General features: G+C 41.8%; 1 protein-coding gene across 3 annotated transcripts; it reads right to left on the bottom strand.

Moving 5' to 3' along the window:
• Positions 1-9398: 9398 nt before the first annotated feature.
• Positions 9399-17941, bottom strand: CCDC127 (coiled-coil domain containing 127). Of its 3 annotated transcripts, XM_063300310.1 has the most exons (4): positions 17837-17941; positions 16921-16950; positions 13590-13721; positions 9399-11178 (listed from the first exon to the last, which is right to left on the bottom strand). In XM_063300310.1, the coding sequence occupies exons 3-4, from the start codon at positions 13711-13713 to the stop codon at positions 10502-10504; spliced, it is 801 nt and encodes a 266-aa protein (XP_063156380.1). In that variant the 5' UTR covers positions 13714-13721; positions 16921-16950; positions 17837-17941; the 3' UTR covers positions 9399-10501. The 3 variants fall into 3 exon arrangements, with proteins under 3 accessions (XP_063156380.1, XP_063156379.1, XP_063156381.1); XM_063300309.1 differs by lacking the exon at positions 16921-16950; XM_063300311.1 differs by lacking the exons at positions 16921-16950; positions 17837-17941 and having other exon boundaries at positions 13590-14270.
• Between the last annotated feature and the right edge of the window lie 211 nt (positions 17942-18152).

Raw genomic sequence — 18152 nt, 5'->3', positions numbered from 1 at the left:
AAAAAAAAACTACTGAAGCCTACCACAGAGACCCAAAGACTTGACTCTATAGTTCCGCAGAATAGGATCACAAAGCTTCACCAGCTAAGCTAGTTTTGTTTGCCTAAAGTGGCTTACATGGACTGTATTATACATCCTGGCACAAGAGAACTTTTTCCTGCCAGACGGGATGTTATTCTTTCATTTCCACTGTCTTCTATCAAGTGCCAGGTGAGAGCCTTACTTGGAACTCTAGGTTCCTGTAAGCCTTGGATACCAGCGTTTGACAGACTGACTAAACTTTTTTTTTTTTTTGTGACTCTGACTCCCAGAGAGGGGCCTGTAACCCCCTATTCTGTATAGCTGGACCCTGTTGCTCGTGGTGCATTAGGACGCCTGAGAGCTTTGGCTGCTACTGGCCTTCCTGTTCAAATATCAAAAGACTCAGTTACGGGTTTTCTATTAACTGTTTTTTGTTCCTCATGAGGTTGCTGAACTCAAGCCTTTGCACATCAGCGTTTAGCTGCTTATGAAGCAGACCTTCTAGCTACTCCAATTGTGACTTTAAAGCAGTATACAACTTTGACTCCTGCAACATTGCTTCCTGAAAGTACAGATGAAGGAAGTTACCAACATGAGTGTTTGCAGACCATAACCTGGTAGAGAAAGCTCGCTGAGATCTTACAAATGTACCCCTACAGAATCCTGTCTTTGAACTCTTTTTGGATGGGTCTTCCTTTTTGGTTGACGGAGTCCATTTAACAGGGGCTGCAATTTTATTTATTTATTTTATTTTCATCTGCTGGGTGGAACCCTTGCCACCTTCTTTGGGGGCCCAAGCTGCTGAACTTACTGCCTTAATTTAAGCTTGTTGTATTGCCAGAGACAAAACTGTTAATATCTTCACTGACTTAATGGTGTTTGCCATGCTACAGGTGTCTTATGGAAGCTGACAAGATTCTTCACCACCTTAGGCCACCAGATTGCCCTCAGGGGCCTGATTGTTTCACCTTTGTATGCACTTCTCCTTTTATTGCTAAAGGCAATCACTTTGCTGCAGAGGTTGCTAAGAAGGCTGCTCAACAACCTTGTGTCTTTCAATCTTTGCACCTGTGTTCCAAGTTCCTGTGCTATTCCTTATGGGAAGTTTCTTTCAGATGCTGGGACTGCTACTTGCAATGTCTCTATGATGCTTCTTGGAATGATTCCTTCTGGATAGTTCCTAATGGGCAACTGGTTGTCCCATGTGCGTTTCTTCATCTTCTGGCTCAACAACTACATCTGAAAGGACATTGTGGTACTCAAGCTATTGTAGACTGGCTTGCTCCTGGAGCCTATGTGGAAACTTCCAGGAGCTTCTTCTAGCCCAAGGACTCATAAAGGGGATTGCCTTCCTGCCATCTCAATGCATCTATTGTTGAGGGCGGGGGGATAAACTAACTGCCAAACAGTTTCTATCCTTACAGAAGCAGCAACGAGAGCTCTGGAAAGCTGCAGGGGTGGGGGCTACAGTTCCTCGAAGTGACCAGACACATCCATTCCAACCGGGAGAATTTGTGTGGCTTAAAGTTCCATCACAAGACTCTTGATCCAACCTGGGAGGGTTCGTTCCAGATTTTGCTGACTACCCAGACCTCTCTCTTTCTAGAGGGGAGAAATTCCTGGATTCATCACAGCCAGGGAAAGCCAGCAGTACTTTCTGCAGAACCAGCTCTTCAGTTGCTCAAGCACCTTGCCAGGAGCCCAGATGGAGTCTGGACTGTAGTTGATTTTGCTGGATTCCTGGACTTAGCCTAAAGAAAAAAAAAAGGACTTTTTTCTCCCCCAGCATAGATAGATACACAAATACAGGTAGAGATATATATTCATTTCCCTTTTTTACGAAGTACATCAACAGTACTCTGCATTTGTTTTATTATTATTTAGTCTTATTATAATCCTTTTATTTAAAACAAAGGTATATTTTCAAAGGACATATTATCTATGAATAAACATAATTACTGAGGTTGTACAATTATTACTCAATATGACAGTAGAGTATATTAAGTTATTTTTATATCAAAAAAGTATGAATTTTTCAGTTTAATTCCAAAATCTCCACTATATTATTGTTTATATTTAAAAAAAAAGAAAAAGAAAAAAACACTCCTAAAAATAATACACGTAAATATTTAGTTTCTGACTTCCCCTTTCTTTGTACTCCAGCCGACTTGCAGTACCTGTTGACCTAAGCTTTAAAAACCATACACTAAATCCTCTTACTTACCTTGTTGCATGGAATATATATGGAAGCCATTCTTGCTTAAATTCACCCTCTCCCCTTTTGCTGAACTTGTTTCTTTCAATCAGATTATTTTGTTCCACTTCTATATTCCAATATTCAGTTCTGTCCCACCACATTTCAGTAATTCCCAGAATGTCATATTTGATCCCCCACCCCACAAGGACTAAGTTCTCCATGTTTCTTCCTCATACTCTGTGCATTGGTGTACAAGTATCTGAGCCCAGGCCCACAACTAGGGTCTGTGTCACCCAGGGCAAACGTGGATTCTATGCCCATTTTGGCGCCCCCCCCAGCACTCATTTTGGCACCCCTCCCAGTGCAGCACCTGGGGCACATGCCCCATTTGCCCCCACTAGTTGCAGCCCTGTCTGAGCCCTTTAGTACTATCCTTCTTAGGTTTGCTTCCTGCATCTCCTGGAATAATCCTGACCACCCTTTCTTTCATACCACGTCCCTTCCTTGTTGTAAGGTTTATTGCCTTTGGGCTTATGCTTTCACTGTTCATTGCTTTGCTTCTCCTTCTTTCTTATCCTGACTTTCTTCCTCATCACTCCACAGATTTCTTGGAAGCCAGCCAAATAAATATGTACCTCCCTGTACTCTTACTGTCTCCAAGTCCTGTCCCACAAAATAAAGTCTGAAATTGCAACTTTTTGGTTGCTAATTCAGGGTTTGCAATAGGTTTTTTCTCCAGATAGCATGCAATCACAAATCAGCACATGTGGAATGTCATCGGAATGTTCTGTGTGCTAATTTAGAGTTTAATTTTCTGAATTAACTGATTATGTTATAACTCATCATATGACTTTCACATTTGGCTATTCACTAAGATGGTTGGTGCTGAAAGCTTGCAATGCAAGTAGGCATAGATTCAGATGCAATGCAGAGCTTCTGTGAGAATAGCCTCCAACCTTCTAGCTTTCCTTTTCCTTAATCATGGCATAACACCCCTTTGCAAGCACGCACACAACATGCTTTTCCTGATGTTCAAGCACTTTGCTGGCAACTATTCAGATTGTACAATGGAAAGTCAAACTTAAAATTAGTTCTGTAATTATGCTACTATGGCTTTCTAGCAATGATAGCACACACATTTTACCAAAACTAAAAAAACATGAAGATAAGGTGCTGTCTTCCTTGTTGCATCTCCATAGCCAGCTTAAAAGTTGTACCTCTCCTTAGGAAGCTTTGCTGGTGTAGTGGATGGGGGGAGGGGTGCTGTGACTGGAATGGTCTCAACCCTCTTATGCCATTTAACCCTCCTTCCTCTGACTAGGTGCAGGGCACAGCTTCTGGCTCTGGATTAGATAGTGCTTTCCCACTGTTGCCATCCATTTTCCTAGAGGTAAGAAATGCCTTGATCAGGCTCCTCTTTAACCCTGGCTTGTAAAAGAGATGGGACTCTCAGAGCCTGAGCAAACTTACCTAAACTATAAAAGCTGGGGGGAGGGAGGATCCAAATCTCCTGGGAATGCTGTTCTGCAGAGCAGACAGTGAAACAGAGAAGGCATGACTCCTGGAACCAACAAGATGACATTGCTTAATAGAAGAGACCCAGAGCCTGGCACCCAGAGTTATGGTGCCCTGCTGCTGAATGACTAGGTGGTCAGGCACTGGAACAGTACAAAGCCATCTGTACCCCTGAGCTCTCAGAGATTTTGCAGCATGGCATAAGCACTTACTACTGCACAAGTTTGTGTGATTTATGTGAATGGCAACATAAAAACAAATCACTCCTGTAAAATTTCTTTAAATGTATTGGTCAAAATTATTTCTACTTAGTGTTGGGGTTCTTGGCTACTGTCTGGAGAAGATCATTGTCCAATGAATGGCAGGGATCACACTGCCCTTGTTCTGTGGTTCTCATGAGTCTTACCCATTTCCTAGATTTATACGGTCTATTTGAACAATCAGAATTATTTTCACTCTGCCTAGGGATTATCCTTCCAAACTGCACAGTCAATTCTCAACTTTTCCTCCAGAATCAGTTTAAATTTATGCCAACATCTTAGTATGAAGCACCAGCAGTGTGATTCCTTCTTGATGAAACCAACTCTTTTGTACGTATTTATTTATTTATTTAATCAAATTTATCACCGCCCATCTCCCAAAAGGGACTCTGGGCAGTTTACAATAAAACAGATAAAAATATAAAAATATAAAACCCTATAATACAAATACAATAAATATAATACAAACCTCGATGGCTAAAAGTTCTTTATGATTTGCAGGCAGAGCTGGGTCCTTCTAAGAAACTAACCATCCCCAAGAATGGCTACTCTCCCTCCCGCCCCAGGCATAATTACAGAACCAGGTCTTTAGCTGTTTCCTAAAGTCCAGGAGGGAGGGAGCCAATCTCACTTCCGGGGGAAGGATATTCCAAAGGGCAGGTGCTATTGCAGAGAAGGCCCGCCTCCTGGACCCCGCCAGATGGAATTCTTGTGCAGACGTGGTTCGTAGCATGCCCTCTCTACATGACTGGGTGGGATGGGCTGATGTGATGGGGAGGAGACGGTCCCTTAGGTAACCTGGACCCGTGCCATGTAGGGCTTTAAAGGTGATAACCAACACCTTGAATTGGACCCGGAAGCATACTGGCAATCAATGCAGCTCATGGAGCAAAGGAGTGACGTGCTGATCTTGGGAAACCCAAGATCGCCCACGCAGCTGCATTTTGCACCAGCTGTAGCTTCTGCATACTCTTCAAGGGTAGCCCCATGTAGAGCGCATTGCAGTAGTCTATATGAGAGAGAACCAGGGCATGAGTGACCATTCGAAAGGCCTCTCGCTCCAGGAATGGGCGTAACTGGTGCACAACACAAAGTTGCACAAAGGCTCTCCTAGCCACGGCTGCCACCTGCTCTTCGAGCAGGAGCCGTGAGTCCAGGAGGACCCCCAAGTTACGTACCAGGTCTGGGGCAGTGCAACCCCATCCAGAACTAAAGATGACAATTTCCCAGAAATCAAGGAGCCATTAATCCACAGCCACTCCATCTTCCCCGGGTTCAGCTGCAACCTGTCGTCCCCCATCCAGGCCCCCACAGCCCCCAGGCACTCGGAAAGGGTGGCCACAGCATCACTTACTTCACCTGGGATGGAGATATATAATTGGGTATCATCTGCATATTGATGATACCTCACCCCGTAGTGATGGATGATCTCGCCCAGTGGTTTCATGTAGATGTTAAAAAAGGAGTGGAGAGAGTACTGAACCCTGTGGCACCTCACAAAGGAGGGGCCACGGGCTAGATTTCTCGCTCCCCATCAACACCAACTGCGACCGACCCTGGAGGAAAGAGGTGAACCAGTGCAAAACCATGCTGCCCACCCCCAACTCCCTAAGTCGGTCCAGAAGGATACCATGGTCGATGGTATCGAAAGTTGCTGAGAGGTCAAGAAGAGCAAGGATGGATGCACTGCCTCCATCTCGCTCCCACCAGAGGTCATCCATAAGTGTGACCAATGCCATTTTCATCCCATAACCGGGCCTGAAACCTGACTGAAAGGGGTCTAGATAATCCGTTTCATCCAGAATCCTCTGGAGCTGCAAAGCCACCACTTTCTCAACCACCTTCCCCAAAAAGGGGAGGTGGGAGACTGGGCAAAAATTGTCCAGTATAGTAGGGTCCAGCGATGGTTTCTTGAGGAGGTGCACCAGCGCTTCTTTAAAGGCTGCTGGGAACACCCCCTCTCTCAAGAATGTGTTTACCATCGCCTGGACCCAGCCACATGTCACCTCCCATGCTGCTTTCACCAGCCAGGAGGGGCATGGGTCTAATTGGCACATGGTAGCATTTATAGTCTGAAGGATCCTGTCCACTTCCTCAGGTTCAACAGGATCGAACTGGTCCCAGATAACCTGGTAAGTACGTTCCCTGGGTATCTCCTCCGACTTTCTCACACTTGGAGTCCAACTTGGTCCGGATCTGAGCGATTTTATCCTGCAGGTGCCCTGAAAATTCCTCCGTGCAGCCCTGTAGATGGAAGTCTGACTCGCCTTTCCCTAAAAGGGATCGGGTAATCTTAAACAGGGCTGCCGGGTGGCATTCTGCGGATGCAATAAGAGCGGAGAAGTATTGGCGCTTCGCCGCTCTTACCGCCACAAGGTAGGCCTTAATTGCGGCTCTAGCTTGTGTCCGGTCAGGTTCGGTTTTTGTCTTCCTCCAGGGGCCGTCTAGGCATCTCTTAACCCTCTTCAAAACCCTGAGCTCCTCTGTAAACCATGGGGAGTGCTGGGTTTGGGTGGGCAAGAGAGGCCACACAGGCGCAATCCTGTCCAAGACTCCAGCTGCCTCCCTATTCCAGGCAGCAGCCAGGGCCCCCGCTGGACCGTGCAGGAGAGACTCGGGTATAACCCCCAGCTCCCTCTGAAACCCAGCCGGGTCCATCAGTCTCCGGGGGCAGACCAATCGAATGGGTCCTGCCTCCCTGTGGAGGGGTGTGGCACGAGAGAATCTCAAGGCCACCAGGGCATGATCTGACCGTGACAAAGGAGAAAGCTGTAATTCTCCCCTCAGATCATCTTGCCACTGCTCCGACAAGAAAACTAGGTCTGGGGTGAGGCCACTGTCTCTAGTCGGGTCCTGAATAATCTGGAACAGGCCCATGGTTGCCATGGTAGCCATGAACTCCCAGGCTGCTTCCGAGGACCGCCCCAGGGAAGGCAGATTGAAGTCCCCCAACACCATAAGCCTGGGGAACTCCACTGCCAAACCTGAGACAGCCTCCAGCAGCTCAGGCAGGGAGGTTGCTACGCAGCAGGGAGGCTGGTACAGTAGCAGCACTCCCAACTGTTCTCGAGAACCCAGCTTGAAGAACAGGGTCTCACACCCAGCCACTTGTGGAGCAGGGCCCCTGACGGCCACTAGGGATTCTCGGATGACAACAGCCACCCCTCCTCCCCTGCCCTGAGGTCGCGGCTGATGCCAGACTCGAAACCCAACTGGGCATATCTCTGAAAGAGCAACACCTCCTTCAACGCCCAGCCAGGTCTCAGTAATACATGCCAGGTCTCCCCCCTCTTCTGTGATCAAGTCACATATGAGGGGGGCCTTGTTGTTTATTGACCTGGCATTATAGAGCAGCAGCCAAAAGTCAGGACAACTACGAGTCTGCTGTCCAGGACCCGGGTTCGAGCACAGAGAGCCGGAACACGCCACAGGTAACAAGCACCAGGGGCATCTTCCTCTATGATGACCTGCCCTCTGGCTCCTGTCATATCGTCCCCTACCTGTCACCACCTCAATCACCTGCCCCGCCCTACAACCCCCAGGATCTCGAGGTCCATTAGCCCCCATTCCTGGACTCCTAAGATCGCTGGTTAAGGATAGGAACCCTTCCATTCATTCACACAACCACACTGCAACTCAATCACAGGGCGATGGAGGGTTCCCCCAGTGCACCAGCTCACGCTCTCGGCACTGGTAGAGCCCAACCACCGCCCACACTCACACACTGTGTCCCCCCTCAGCTTCTCTCACTAGTCAGCAGGGGGGCTACCCAACCACTACTGCTCACCTCTTGCCTCTCACTCAAGAAGGTGAGTGTTCTCGCACTACCCATCCAAACCTGGGCACCCTCTCACGTCTCTCACACCTGAGGGGTCCCACTGTTCACCATTTAGGGATCCCTAACAGCCTAATTATATCCTGGGACGGTTAAGAAGGGATGGTCAGTTAATTTGCTATAATCTCTATCTCGATGTTCTCAAGACTGCCCGGCTTGCTTTATCGTGCTGCAGTTCATCGGTGCCTCAAACCCCCAGTCCGCCGAATTCTCAATTCCAGCCTCTTGTTCGTTGTCCGTTGTCTTGTGCCCCAACGCCCTGGGCCAGGTGGTTGATCTACCGCTGCCAGATTTTTCCGGCCACCAGAGTCCACCGCACCGCCCGGTTCTGCCGCCCCACAAAGGCCGGGCTAGCATCCCAGGTTTGCTGCTTGCCAGCTGCTAGGCTACCCGCTGCTTGCTGCCAGCCACCCGGTTGCCCGTTCGCTGCCAGCCGCCCGGTGGAGGCAAGGACAGGAGGGGAGGGAGGAACGACTCCTGCTCTGGCTCCGATAAGAGGCTGTTGCAACAGGGCCCTCCGCTTCCTACCACTCTGTCCGGGGGCGGGGGGATTTTGCCAACTCCCAATTTGGGCTTGGATTGTTGTCTTCAGCCCCCATAAAAACCTCAAACTGCAAATGGAGGCTGCGGCTGCAGTTCGGGTGATCTCAAACTCACCCCCCCAGAGCAGCAAACAGCATCTGCTTGCGGTCGCCATCTTGGTTTCCCAAGATGGGAAACAGTACATATATTGCAACACTTCACAAATCTAAATTGTCCTCCTGACATCAGTCTCCTCCACATATTAATTGGCCCCGTCCCAGGGATAGGTCACAGAAAACTACTGTTTAGCATGCTGAATTTCAACAACTTAATTTGGTTTCCAGGACGGCATGTATGTTTCCTCATAGTGTTAGTACTGATGTGCTCTATTACCACTGGCTCATCTCCAGCATTATGTACAAGATTTTCTATATGGTATGCAATATCTGCAATCTTCATACCAAAGAAGTCTTTGTGTAGTATATACCATTCCCAGAACTGTTTATACCTCCTGTAATCAAATTGCTCAATTCTAAACATTCCCATGCCCCACCAGAAGCCTATTCTCAATGCAAAAGAATGTCTCTTTAATGTAAGATGGCCCTCTTAGTAATGAGTTTGTCCTAATGGATATCCTCCTCCTTCCTTGGGGTGACAGCCTCTTATCCCAAGAACTTCATTCTTTATGACTCATCCAGGCAAAGCAAAGACCAAATAATTATTTTCTTTTAAAAGAAAACTAACACTATCACCAGGATTTTTTATTTTTTTTAATCACATACATCAGAGTTCTCATCAAATATGGATGGACTGCCCACTCCAAGGGCTCATGTCTTTAATAACATTATTGTATACTTTTTTCAAAGTAAAATTAGTTTTTGTACATACTGAGTGATGCAATGGAGTCTCAAATACTAATGAGGTGACTTCTTTAATGGTGAAAAAAATTAACTCAAAACCAGTATAGTCTATAAATAACATTCAAATTCTCCATGATTTCCTAACCATTTTGTATGAATGTACTTTGCATTAATATAATATTCGTCTGTGCTTGGACATAATCAGTATTTTTTAAAGACAGAATAGCAATGCAGACATTTTGGGTGTTTTTAGATCTTTTCATGGGAAGTAGAGCAAATAACTTTGTTGATAAAGAACGTCGTATTTACCTGAAATTAAGCTATTACTGTTTGCTTTAAATTCTTTAATAAAATCTGATCCCTATATATTGACCATCTTTGATACCCACTCGTACACCTTATAATGCTGAATGGTACATGAGTATTTTCTTAACATCTTTGATTTTTTCCTCTTCAATTTATCTATGATTCTTGCATAGTTTACTGAAAATATTAGTATCTTATACAGTATATCAGGCAGAAACAAGTTAATTTAATATGGTAAAGATAAAAGTATTCTTAAGGTGAACTTGACTCCTGGTGAATATATCAACAAGTTTTAAGCAAGAAGCTAAAAATTGAAATTGATTTTTTCCCAAGAATTCTATTGGAAAGTTCTTCAATTCAGACAGTGAAATACTCTATTCCTTCTTTTGGACTTATGCCGAATATACTTAATAACTGTGCCAGATATAATCCCATTTCTATTGTTTGTATTTATTTTTCTTTGTAAAGATTTTACAGTGAAATTACATATTTTAAGCATTAATTTGATTAGCTGGATATGGATTTTTATCACTCATTGTCTGATGTGATGATCTCTGCATTTGAAGTTGGCAGTGGTCAGGATAACCATGGTTGAGAGTATATTTGAAGGTCTGAGGAATGAAAAAAGTGGCAACATAGAAAGGACCATAGAAATGTGGAAATAAAATACTATTTTTAAATAAATCTTATTGAACATAGTAGCACTGCTAATACAAAAACCATAGGTATTTAGTTGGCATACATTATATGGTATCACCCAACACACATTTAGATTAATAATATAATATAATATAATATAATATAATATAATATAATATAATATAATATAATATAATAATATATTATTATTAGCAGTAAGCTAAAGGTACTGATATATACTTCACAAAAGTATATGGAAATCACGAAGCCAGCATGGGGATTCTCTGGGCTGAAGTTTAACAGCTCTGGAGAGGATTAGATTGATATAATACAGGGATAGCCTACTTTAGCCACTTTTCCCGAAAAATACCTTCTCTGCCTTCTTAAATTTTCTGAGTTCAACAGATAACTCCCAATATCGAAGGTAGATCCACATTAGCTTTCCATTTTGATGTTTATTGGTGTTTAACAAATTGCTGCAAGAGGTATCATGCCTGAAAATATCTTTTAAGCCAGCTTCCAGTTCCAATTCCAAACCAACTGGATCAGTTGCTGCTTTGGCTAGCATTTTTTTCTCCACTGCCAATCGATGATATCTTGGTAGCACAAGGCTACAGTACATATTCTGCCTTTCCATTAAAGCTTCTTCAAACTCTTTTAGTAAAATAGTGGCTTTCTTTTGCCATTGCTCTTCCTTCTCCAGACAGTTCCGATACAAAGCACCAGCAGCACCAGAGCGCTGCAGTATCAGTTTCTCTTGTTCTATCTTTGTGCGCTCTTGTTCCAAAGTTTTTCTTTCTTCTACCAGTTTGTAACTCTGAGAGATGAGTGCGTTGCGATAACTTAGGGTTCTGTTCCGCTCCTTCTCCAATTCTAATTCCAAGTGGGCAACCATTCTGCGGTTTTCTATAATTATGTCACGATATTTAGATTCAAGCTCTTTCTGTACCAATGACAGTTTTCTGTAGACATCTCTTTTCTCTTTTTCTATCTCTTTCTTAGATTCTCTGGACCAAATCCAACCTGTAAGACATGAGGACATGAAAATAAACTATCATGATAAATACTAGAACTGGGCTCCAACTTTGTGTGAAGCCAAATCTGACAAAGAGTGGGACAATTTTGGACTTATTTGAGATACAACATACTTCTCTTAATTTGTCCTGTCTTAGATTCAAATTCTTCTGCAGAACTCTGTTTCTGGCATATACTAAGCACACAATGAAAAGGCAGAACATCAGACACCAAAAAAGGGGGAGATTTAAAAAGTAACTTTCATGTTTGCTTAGGTTGGCCTCTGCTGATATGATGTGGGTGAAAGAAAGGGCAAGCAGTGGAATCAGAGATCAAATGAGTTTGTCCTCAGATCAGGGTGAACCTTACGATCAGTCACCTAATTACACTGTTTGGAAATGGAGGGGGTTGAAGAAAATGAGACTCCTTTAGAATAGTTTTCTGCATGAGCTTGTTCTCTTTCACATAACCAACTCATTTTTTTAAATTAATTGTGTCATAATCTAACATTTTTTTCTTTTCCTTCAATTAGATTGTTTATCCAATTTTCCAATCTTCTCTCTTCCCATCTATTTCCTTCTTCCCTTTTTACAACATACTGTAACTTGTTACATTTCAAAGTCTTTGATTTCTCAATTCTTGCTTAGTCTTCCTGTGTTCAACCATTATATAATTATTTTTATTTTTTACTGTAATAATGTCATTGTATGTGTCTGCCTTCTTTCTTTACATTAGAAAATAGTGTCTTCCGCATCCCATAGATGTGTAAGAGTGTTAGAGATTATAATCTCTTACCTATCTCTTTATGGCTATTCATTTAATGTTTTTATGCTTTATGCCAGCACAGGTATCTCCAAAGATGAGAGAGGCAGAAACAAAGGTATTAGGGGAAAGTTACATTTGATTTTTGTCAGGCAAAAGTGTTATGGTCCCCTGTCCTTAAAATTATTTGGTACTTATGCTGGCCATCCTGGGTCCACAAGGTTGCAGTCTTGCCAGGAAGTGGCTGGTAAGAACCAAGGTAGTGGTCTCATCACATCAGTTCGTTGGGAGAGGGAGAGGGGGAACACAGGAGAAACTCAGGCTCCTATGTTTCTGGCTGTGGTGGAGGAGGGAGATAATTGTGGAGGAAGGGATGAGGCAGAACTGCAACACTTCTCTTTAGTTGGGAATGGATGGGGGGAGAAGAGGAGTAAGCATAAGTACAAATGTCATCCAGTGCTCTTGCCCAAATCCTCCTAGGTACCAAACATTTCAAGTCCGGCCTCAGGCAATGTTCCTGGAAAGAGGCCAGATCCTAAAGAAGGAAGCATGTTCTAGAACCATTATGAACATTATTGTTTCTCTTTCTTCTATGTCTCACTTGGGAGCAGTACAACAGACTAAGGGGAACAGAAGCTTATATAAACAACACAATTAGGAGGGAGAAAAATGAGATGATGATGTTTCAGCAGCCTTGGTACTACTATTCTGCTTTCAGATAAAAAATAATGTCACAATAACCTTTTCCACTGCAGCCAAGAATGTTTGTAAGTGTCTGGAGAATAGGAACAGGGTGTGGTCCCAGGACTGATTAATCTTAATATATATGCCTGTCTCTAGGGTTTCTAAATTGGTCCATAATTGGTCAATGCAAAGGGCAATGACAAGAGATGAAAGGGCAGGAAAGATGGGGGAGATCTCATTCAAATTGCACTGGCAAAGGAGCTTTACAAATGTCATCAAAGTGGGCTCAGTAAGCAGTCAAAAACGAAAAAGTAAAATATGGAAAAATTCTTATATTGAGTTCTACACTTAAAGTTACAAACTGTCTTGGGCTGAAGACTTTGTAAGCTTGCATGGCCATAAATTAGAAGTAACTTATATTTCTCCTGCTGAGTCTCTGCAAGATTCCTTTAGCAAAATTCTAGGCAGTTGGCTGACTGGGAGAAAAAAAGAAATCTGGCTGCCTGCAAAGGCTGAGCCTTGAATATTTTCTTAGCTAAAGGGAAAAAAAAGCTGTGGGAATCTTTTTTTTAATACTAATGACACAGCTCCAGGTTTCCTGAATATACTTCAGACTAGGAATGAGATCAGGACGAGCTATCCTTTTGGACCCACAGAAAGAGGATTGGGTTAGTTTGTGAGATAGAGATATGGTCTGTGTTGGTTGAACATTCCTGATAAATACTAAAGTGTCATATATAAAGATTCTATAGATATATTCAGATACGTCCATCCCCATCCTGACAATATTGAGATATACATAACTGGTGAATAAATTTTATCTACCATTACATTTGGGAGAAAGAAGCCTAGATAGTCTTTAAAATAAGCATAAAATGTTTGTTAGATGACCCCATTTTAACAACAGAAAGAGTAGAACAATTTAAACTTCAAAGTAATCTGAAAAATTCAGACTTTATTTGAAGGTCACTTACGGAAGACAGCCAGCCCCAACATTGGAACCAACAAAGCATAATTCCATTTGCTTCCATGTTCTTCATTATTTCTTGCATTAGGCTGAATGTTCCAGTTAGGAGGAGGATTATTTAAATTATTCATAGACAAACCTTAAAATTAGAGAAAATAACTCTTGAGATAGTTATTACCCGACTTTACACTCAGCTGTATACTTTTAAACTGATATACTTCTGACAGAATTCCCTGAAAAATTACTTATATCCATGACATAGTGAATTTGGAAAATGTTAGGGAAAAACATACTGCTGCCGAATCTGATCTGTCATATCTTTGATTATTTTCCCAAAAATAATAAACTCTTAGTCAAATTATCAGCTAGTTTGTTCAGCACTCTGAGACACAATTCAACTGGTCTGAGATTTAAACTCATTCATAATAAGGCATTTCCTGAACACGTTAGTCTCAAACGTCAGTTCTACCACTTTCTACCATTCCTCACACTTTCCTGATGGAACCAGGGCTGGCTCTAAGCTAAGGCCAAGTAGGCACCGGACTAGGGGCACCAAATTTTAGGGGGCACCAAAATTTAAAAGACTTCCAAAAAACACAGTAAAAGAGCAAAAAGTAGCAACAGTGCACTTTATGAGCCAGTGTACCTGCTTGAGAGTTAAATATAATTTTGCAGTGTAAATAGGGTGAAAATGTTAGAGAAAAGGAAAAAAACTGGGGCTGAAAATCATAAATGTATAGTTCAAAAACTCAAAGAAAAAAAGACAAGACACCAATTTTTTGAAATTTCCAACAAAATCGAAAGATGAGCCAAACCACAGGGGGCACCAGAATATGACTTAACTTAGGGTGCCAAAATTCTAGAGCCAGCCCTGGGTGGGACTCATACAGTACTTTTCTGTTAGAGAAGATCAAACTGAAATAAGAGTAATTCTGACTTTTCTTAGCATTGTGCCATTTCATTAAGCAGCTGGTATTCTGATTCTTTTTTTAAAATTCTGACCATATCTAAAAAGGCCTTTTTGTTAGAATTCTTTAATAATTTCAGCTCATTGTTGAGTTTTTGTTTTCCTGACACAAGCTTTACAATTCTGGCCTACCTATTTATACTTCTTCTTTGTAATCTGGCCCTTTACCATTTTCTGTTTGTACCCTTTTTATTATAAAATCTTCACTAAGCTTTTAGTATTGGCAGATTAGTTTTTTGGCTGTCCGCCTTTTTTCTTCCGCACTGGAATTATTTGCAACTGTCCTTTTAATATCTCATTCCTTAGAAACACTCACCTATCTTGAGCAATTTTTTCATTAGCTTCTTATGCTATGACTTGCTATTTACCATTACTCTGAGTTTATTAAAATATTTTTTTAACTACAAGACATGTGTTGAATACAGTCAGTGTCCCTTAAAATCAAGAACTCCAACTGTGTCAGAACTTTACATAAAGCCATGACTACAAAAGTTCTCACACAGCTACCTGATAAAAGACACATAGGCACGTCAAAACCTCCTCCACATTCCACCCCCCCCCTTTTCCCTTAACAGTCCAGCATTCCAATCCTGGCCGGCTGGCTGATACGACCTTGGATTCCTTCTCACTCTCAGCAATTTTCCCCCTTCCATCCAGAGTTTGACACTTGTTGCTTCAATGGCAGAGAACACAATCAACAGATCTAACAACTCTTTGATTGTGGGTTCTGACAATATGTGTGTTTAATATTAACAGCAACCCTATGAAATAGGCTGAGTTGAGAAAGTGACTGGCCCAAAGTCACCCAGTGAGTTTCCAAAGAGGAGGGACTTGAACCTGTATCTTCCCAATCCGAGACTGACATCTTAACCACTACATTGCACTGGCTCTCACACTTGCAACTAGGCAGATGCATAAGCACTATGTAAACCAGATAATCAGGACTACAAACAGCAATGCACCATTTTAAACAAAAGTTAATAAATCTTAAAACAAGTTATTATTTTATCCAAGCATAAAGCTGTTTTTTTAATGCTTAGTATCTGTATGAGGGAGGATGGCAAGTTTTGAGAACTGGTAGGGTGCCCATTCTTGTAATCCATTCAGAGAAGAAGAAAATTAGTATGCAAGCCCTGAGAGGAACAGTTGTAAGAGCAAGATATATTTAGCTGAAGAAAAGATTGGGGGAAGTCATTATAGCAGTCTTCAAATATCTGAAATGCTATTATTGAGAAAATGGAGTAGAATTTTTCTCTGTTGCTTTGGAGAGCAGAATTATGTCCAATGGATGGATGGGAAGTAAATTTTAGTTAAATATTAGAAAAGTTTCAACTGGTAAGGGCCTGTTTGGCAATATACTAGACTAGCTGTAGAAGGATGATCTAGTTTCCTTCTATGAATGTATTTTAGCAGAAGTTGAATAACTGTCTTTCAAGGACTGTATTATACCCCATATTAAATAGGTAGTTGGTTTAGATTATCTCCAAAGTTTCTGTACTATACAATAATTCTATGATACAATAGAATTCCATAATTCTACAATACAGACTTATTTCTTTATGGAATTCTTATGGTAATTATCATAGTAATAGGCATGGTTAAAGAAAGAAAACTGATTTACTTTCTTTTGGGATCATACAGTTTTAGCTGGAATTCTTAGGAAATGCATTCATTAGAGGGTTTTCCCCTCAGATAAAAAGAAAATGTATTCTTAACCTCTCTGTCATGAGAACTGATGGTGAGCAGGAGGGGGCCCCTATCCAGGGGGGAAAACGCATGCATAGTAGTGAGGAGTTGAGCAGCCATTCAAAGAGACACAGAACAGACCTGCCTTGACTTTTGGGGTTTATCTGTCTGAGTTTTCCCACGCTTCTTCAGTTTGTTGGGATTTTCTGTCTAATGTAGCAGTAATAAAACCTATTCCTCGTGTAAGCGTGGTTCCTGACTGTTAGGACACTCTCAATTTCATAACCCATTACACTGAATTCTGTCTCATCTTTACAAACATTGAACATCATAGGAAAAAGGTAATGCAAATGCTTTCCAGAGTTTAAATAGAGATATAATACCTTTTAAAGTAAAGACCCCTTGGAACTGAGCTGTATTTGAAACTTCATGGGTACATCCATGCAGTTTTCTTGGCTACGTTTATGAAAATAGCTTGCCATTGCCTTCTTTCAGAATATTTTTTGATTTTCCAATCCAGCCTACAGCCTTGAGATTTCCTAATAGTCTCCCCTGTCTTTGTTTAGCTACGGAACCCAAAACTCAGTGTTTACACCTGCTAACACCATAACACTTTAAATATTCAAAGCAACATATTATATCATGAAAGTCAAAGGACACAACAGATAACAGTAATAAAGCTTACCCTTAATTTCTCTTTAGGGCACAAAAGTATCTGAATATTTGGGGAAACAAGAAAGAAACCTCTTGATCAAAGACATCCAAAAACTAAAATGAAATAACAATACAATTCTAGCCTTGTATAAAAATGTTAATAATATTAACATATTTGTGCCACTACATTATAATACTCAAATAATTTAAAACAATAAAAGTATGTTTTACTTCCAGAAAGAATAAAAGCCATTGTTAGAATGTACAAACTTTGATTTTTGGGGGGTGGGTGGAATTAAAGTATTTAATGTTGAAGCACATGTTTATTCTAATGCAAGCCCACATATCTGTGCTAATACTTATAAAAATTAAATCACAAAGATTACAATGTATAAACCCATTTAATGGAAGAAAAGTGTTTTCACATAAAGCCACCAGCTGTTAATACCAGGCTTCAAATGCCTAGGCATGGCTGATTTACAAACAGCAACCTTCTGTGATTTCTCTAGATTCACTGGCTGAGTTGTACGTTAATCATTACTGCCACCTATCAGGGCTGAAGAACTCCATTACATTTGGCGAGTCACAATATACTCCTTGTCCCTACATAAGCTCCCATCTACGCTCCACTACTTAACTGGCTGCTCTTCAATAACAAGCTTTGCAGAGAGAAATCTAAGCAAAAACCTTTCCCCAAGCATTATTTTTTTATATAGACAAACCTGTATGAAGAAACATTTCATCATGTGCAATTGTACCAAAAATGTAGTAGTTATTATACAATTTTACTGAGTAAAAACGCAATTATTACGGAGTACAAGATTTTCAGGGCCCAGTGGACTACAGTACCGTTAACTTTAGTTGTCAACTACATATATTGTCTCACAAGCGTCCTCTCTTTTATTAAACTAACACCACTTTAAATATGAAACAATGCAAACCCATACCAACAAATCTTCACGTGACATTAAACAAAGGTGAAAAGAAAATCCACGATCAGAAGTTCTGTCAAAAGAATATTCTACCCCTCCATTGCAGCTGCTGAGCATTAAGCTACCACTGCGCGTGCGCAAGATGCTTATCAGGCTCGTCCAGCTTTTTTCGGGATAAACCACTCCACTGGCAGGGGTGAAAACCGTAGAAGACATCAACTGTACTGATTTTTCTTTTAAAAAATCCTTTGAAAATGAGTTGTCCTGGATGTGTGGTAGCATAGTTAAAAGCTTCGGAGCTTTCATAACTTTTGATTTTCAGATCGAAACA

This window comes from Candoia aspera, chromosome 4 (assembly GCF_035149785.1).
Source record: "Candoia aspera isolate rCanAsp1 chromosome 4, rCanAsp1.hap2, whole genome shotgun sequence".
Classification (NCBI taxonomy): Eukaryota; Metazoa; Chordata; class Lepidosauria; order Squamata; family Boidae; genus Candoia; species Candoia aspera.
The sequence above is the reverse complement of the archived record's forward strand: the minus strand, read 5'-3'. Positions and strand labels throughout refer to the sequence as shown.

What these genes read in the sequence shown, in the direction of transcription:
- CCDC127 (XM_063300310.1), bottom strand. Translation starts at nt 13,713, where the DNA reads ATGAATAATTTAAATAATCCTCCTCCTAACTGGAACATTCAGCCTAAT. An exon ending in GTTGGGGCTGGCTGTCTTCC is followed by an intron (nt 11,179 to 13,589) that starts GTAAGTGACCTT and finishes CATGTCTTACAG; the next exon opens with GTTGGATTTGGTCCAGAGAA.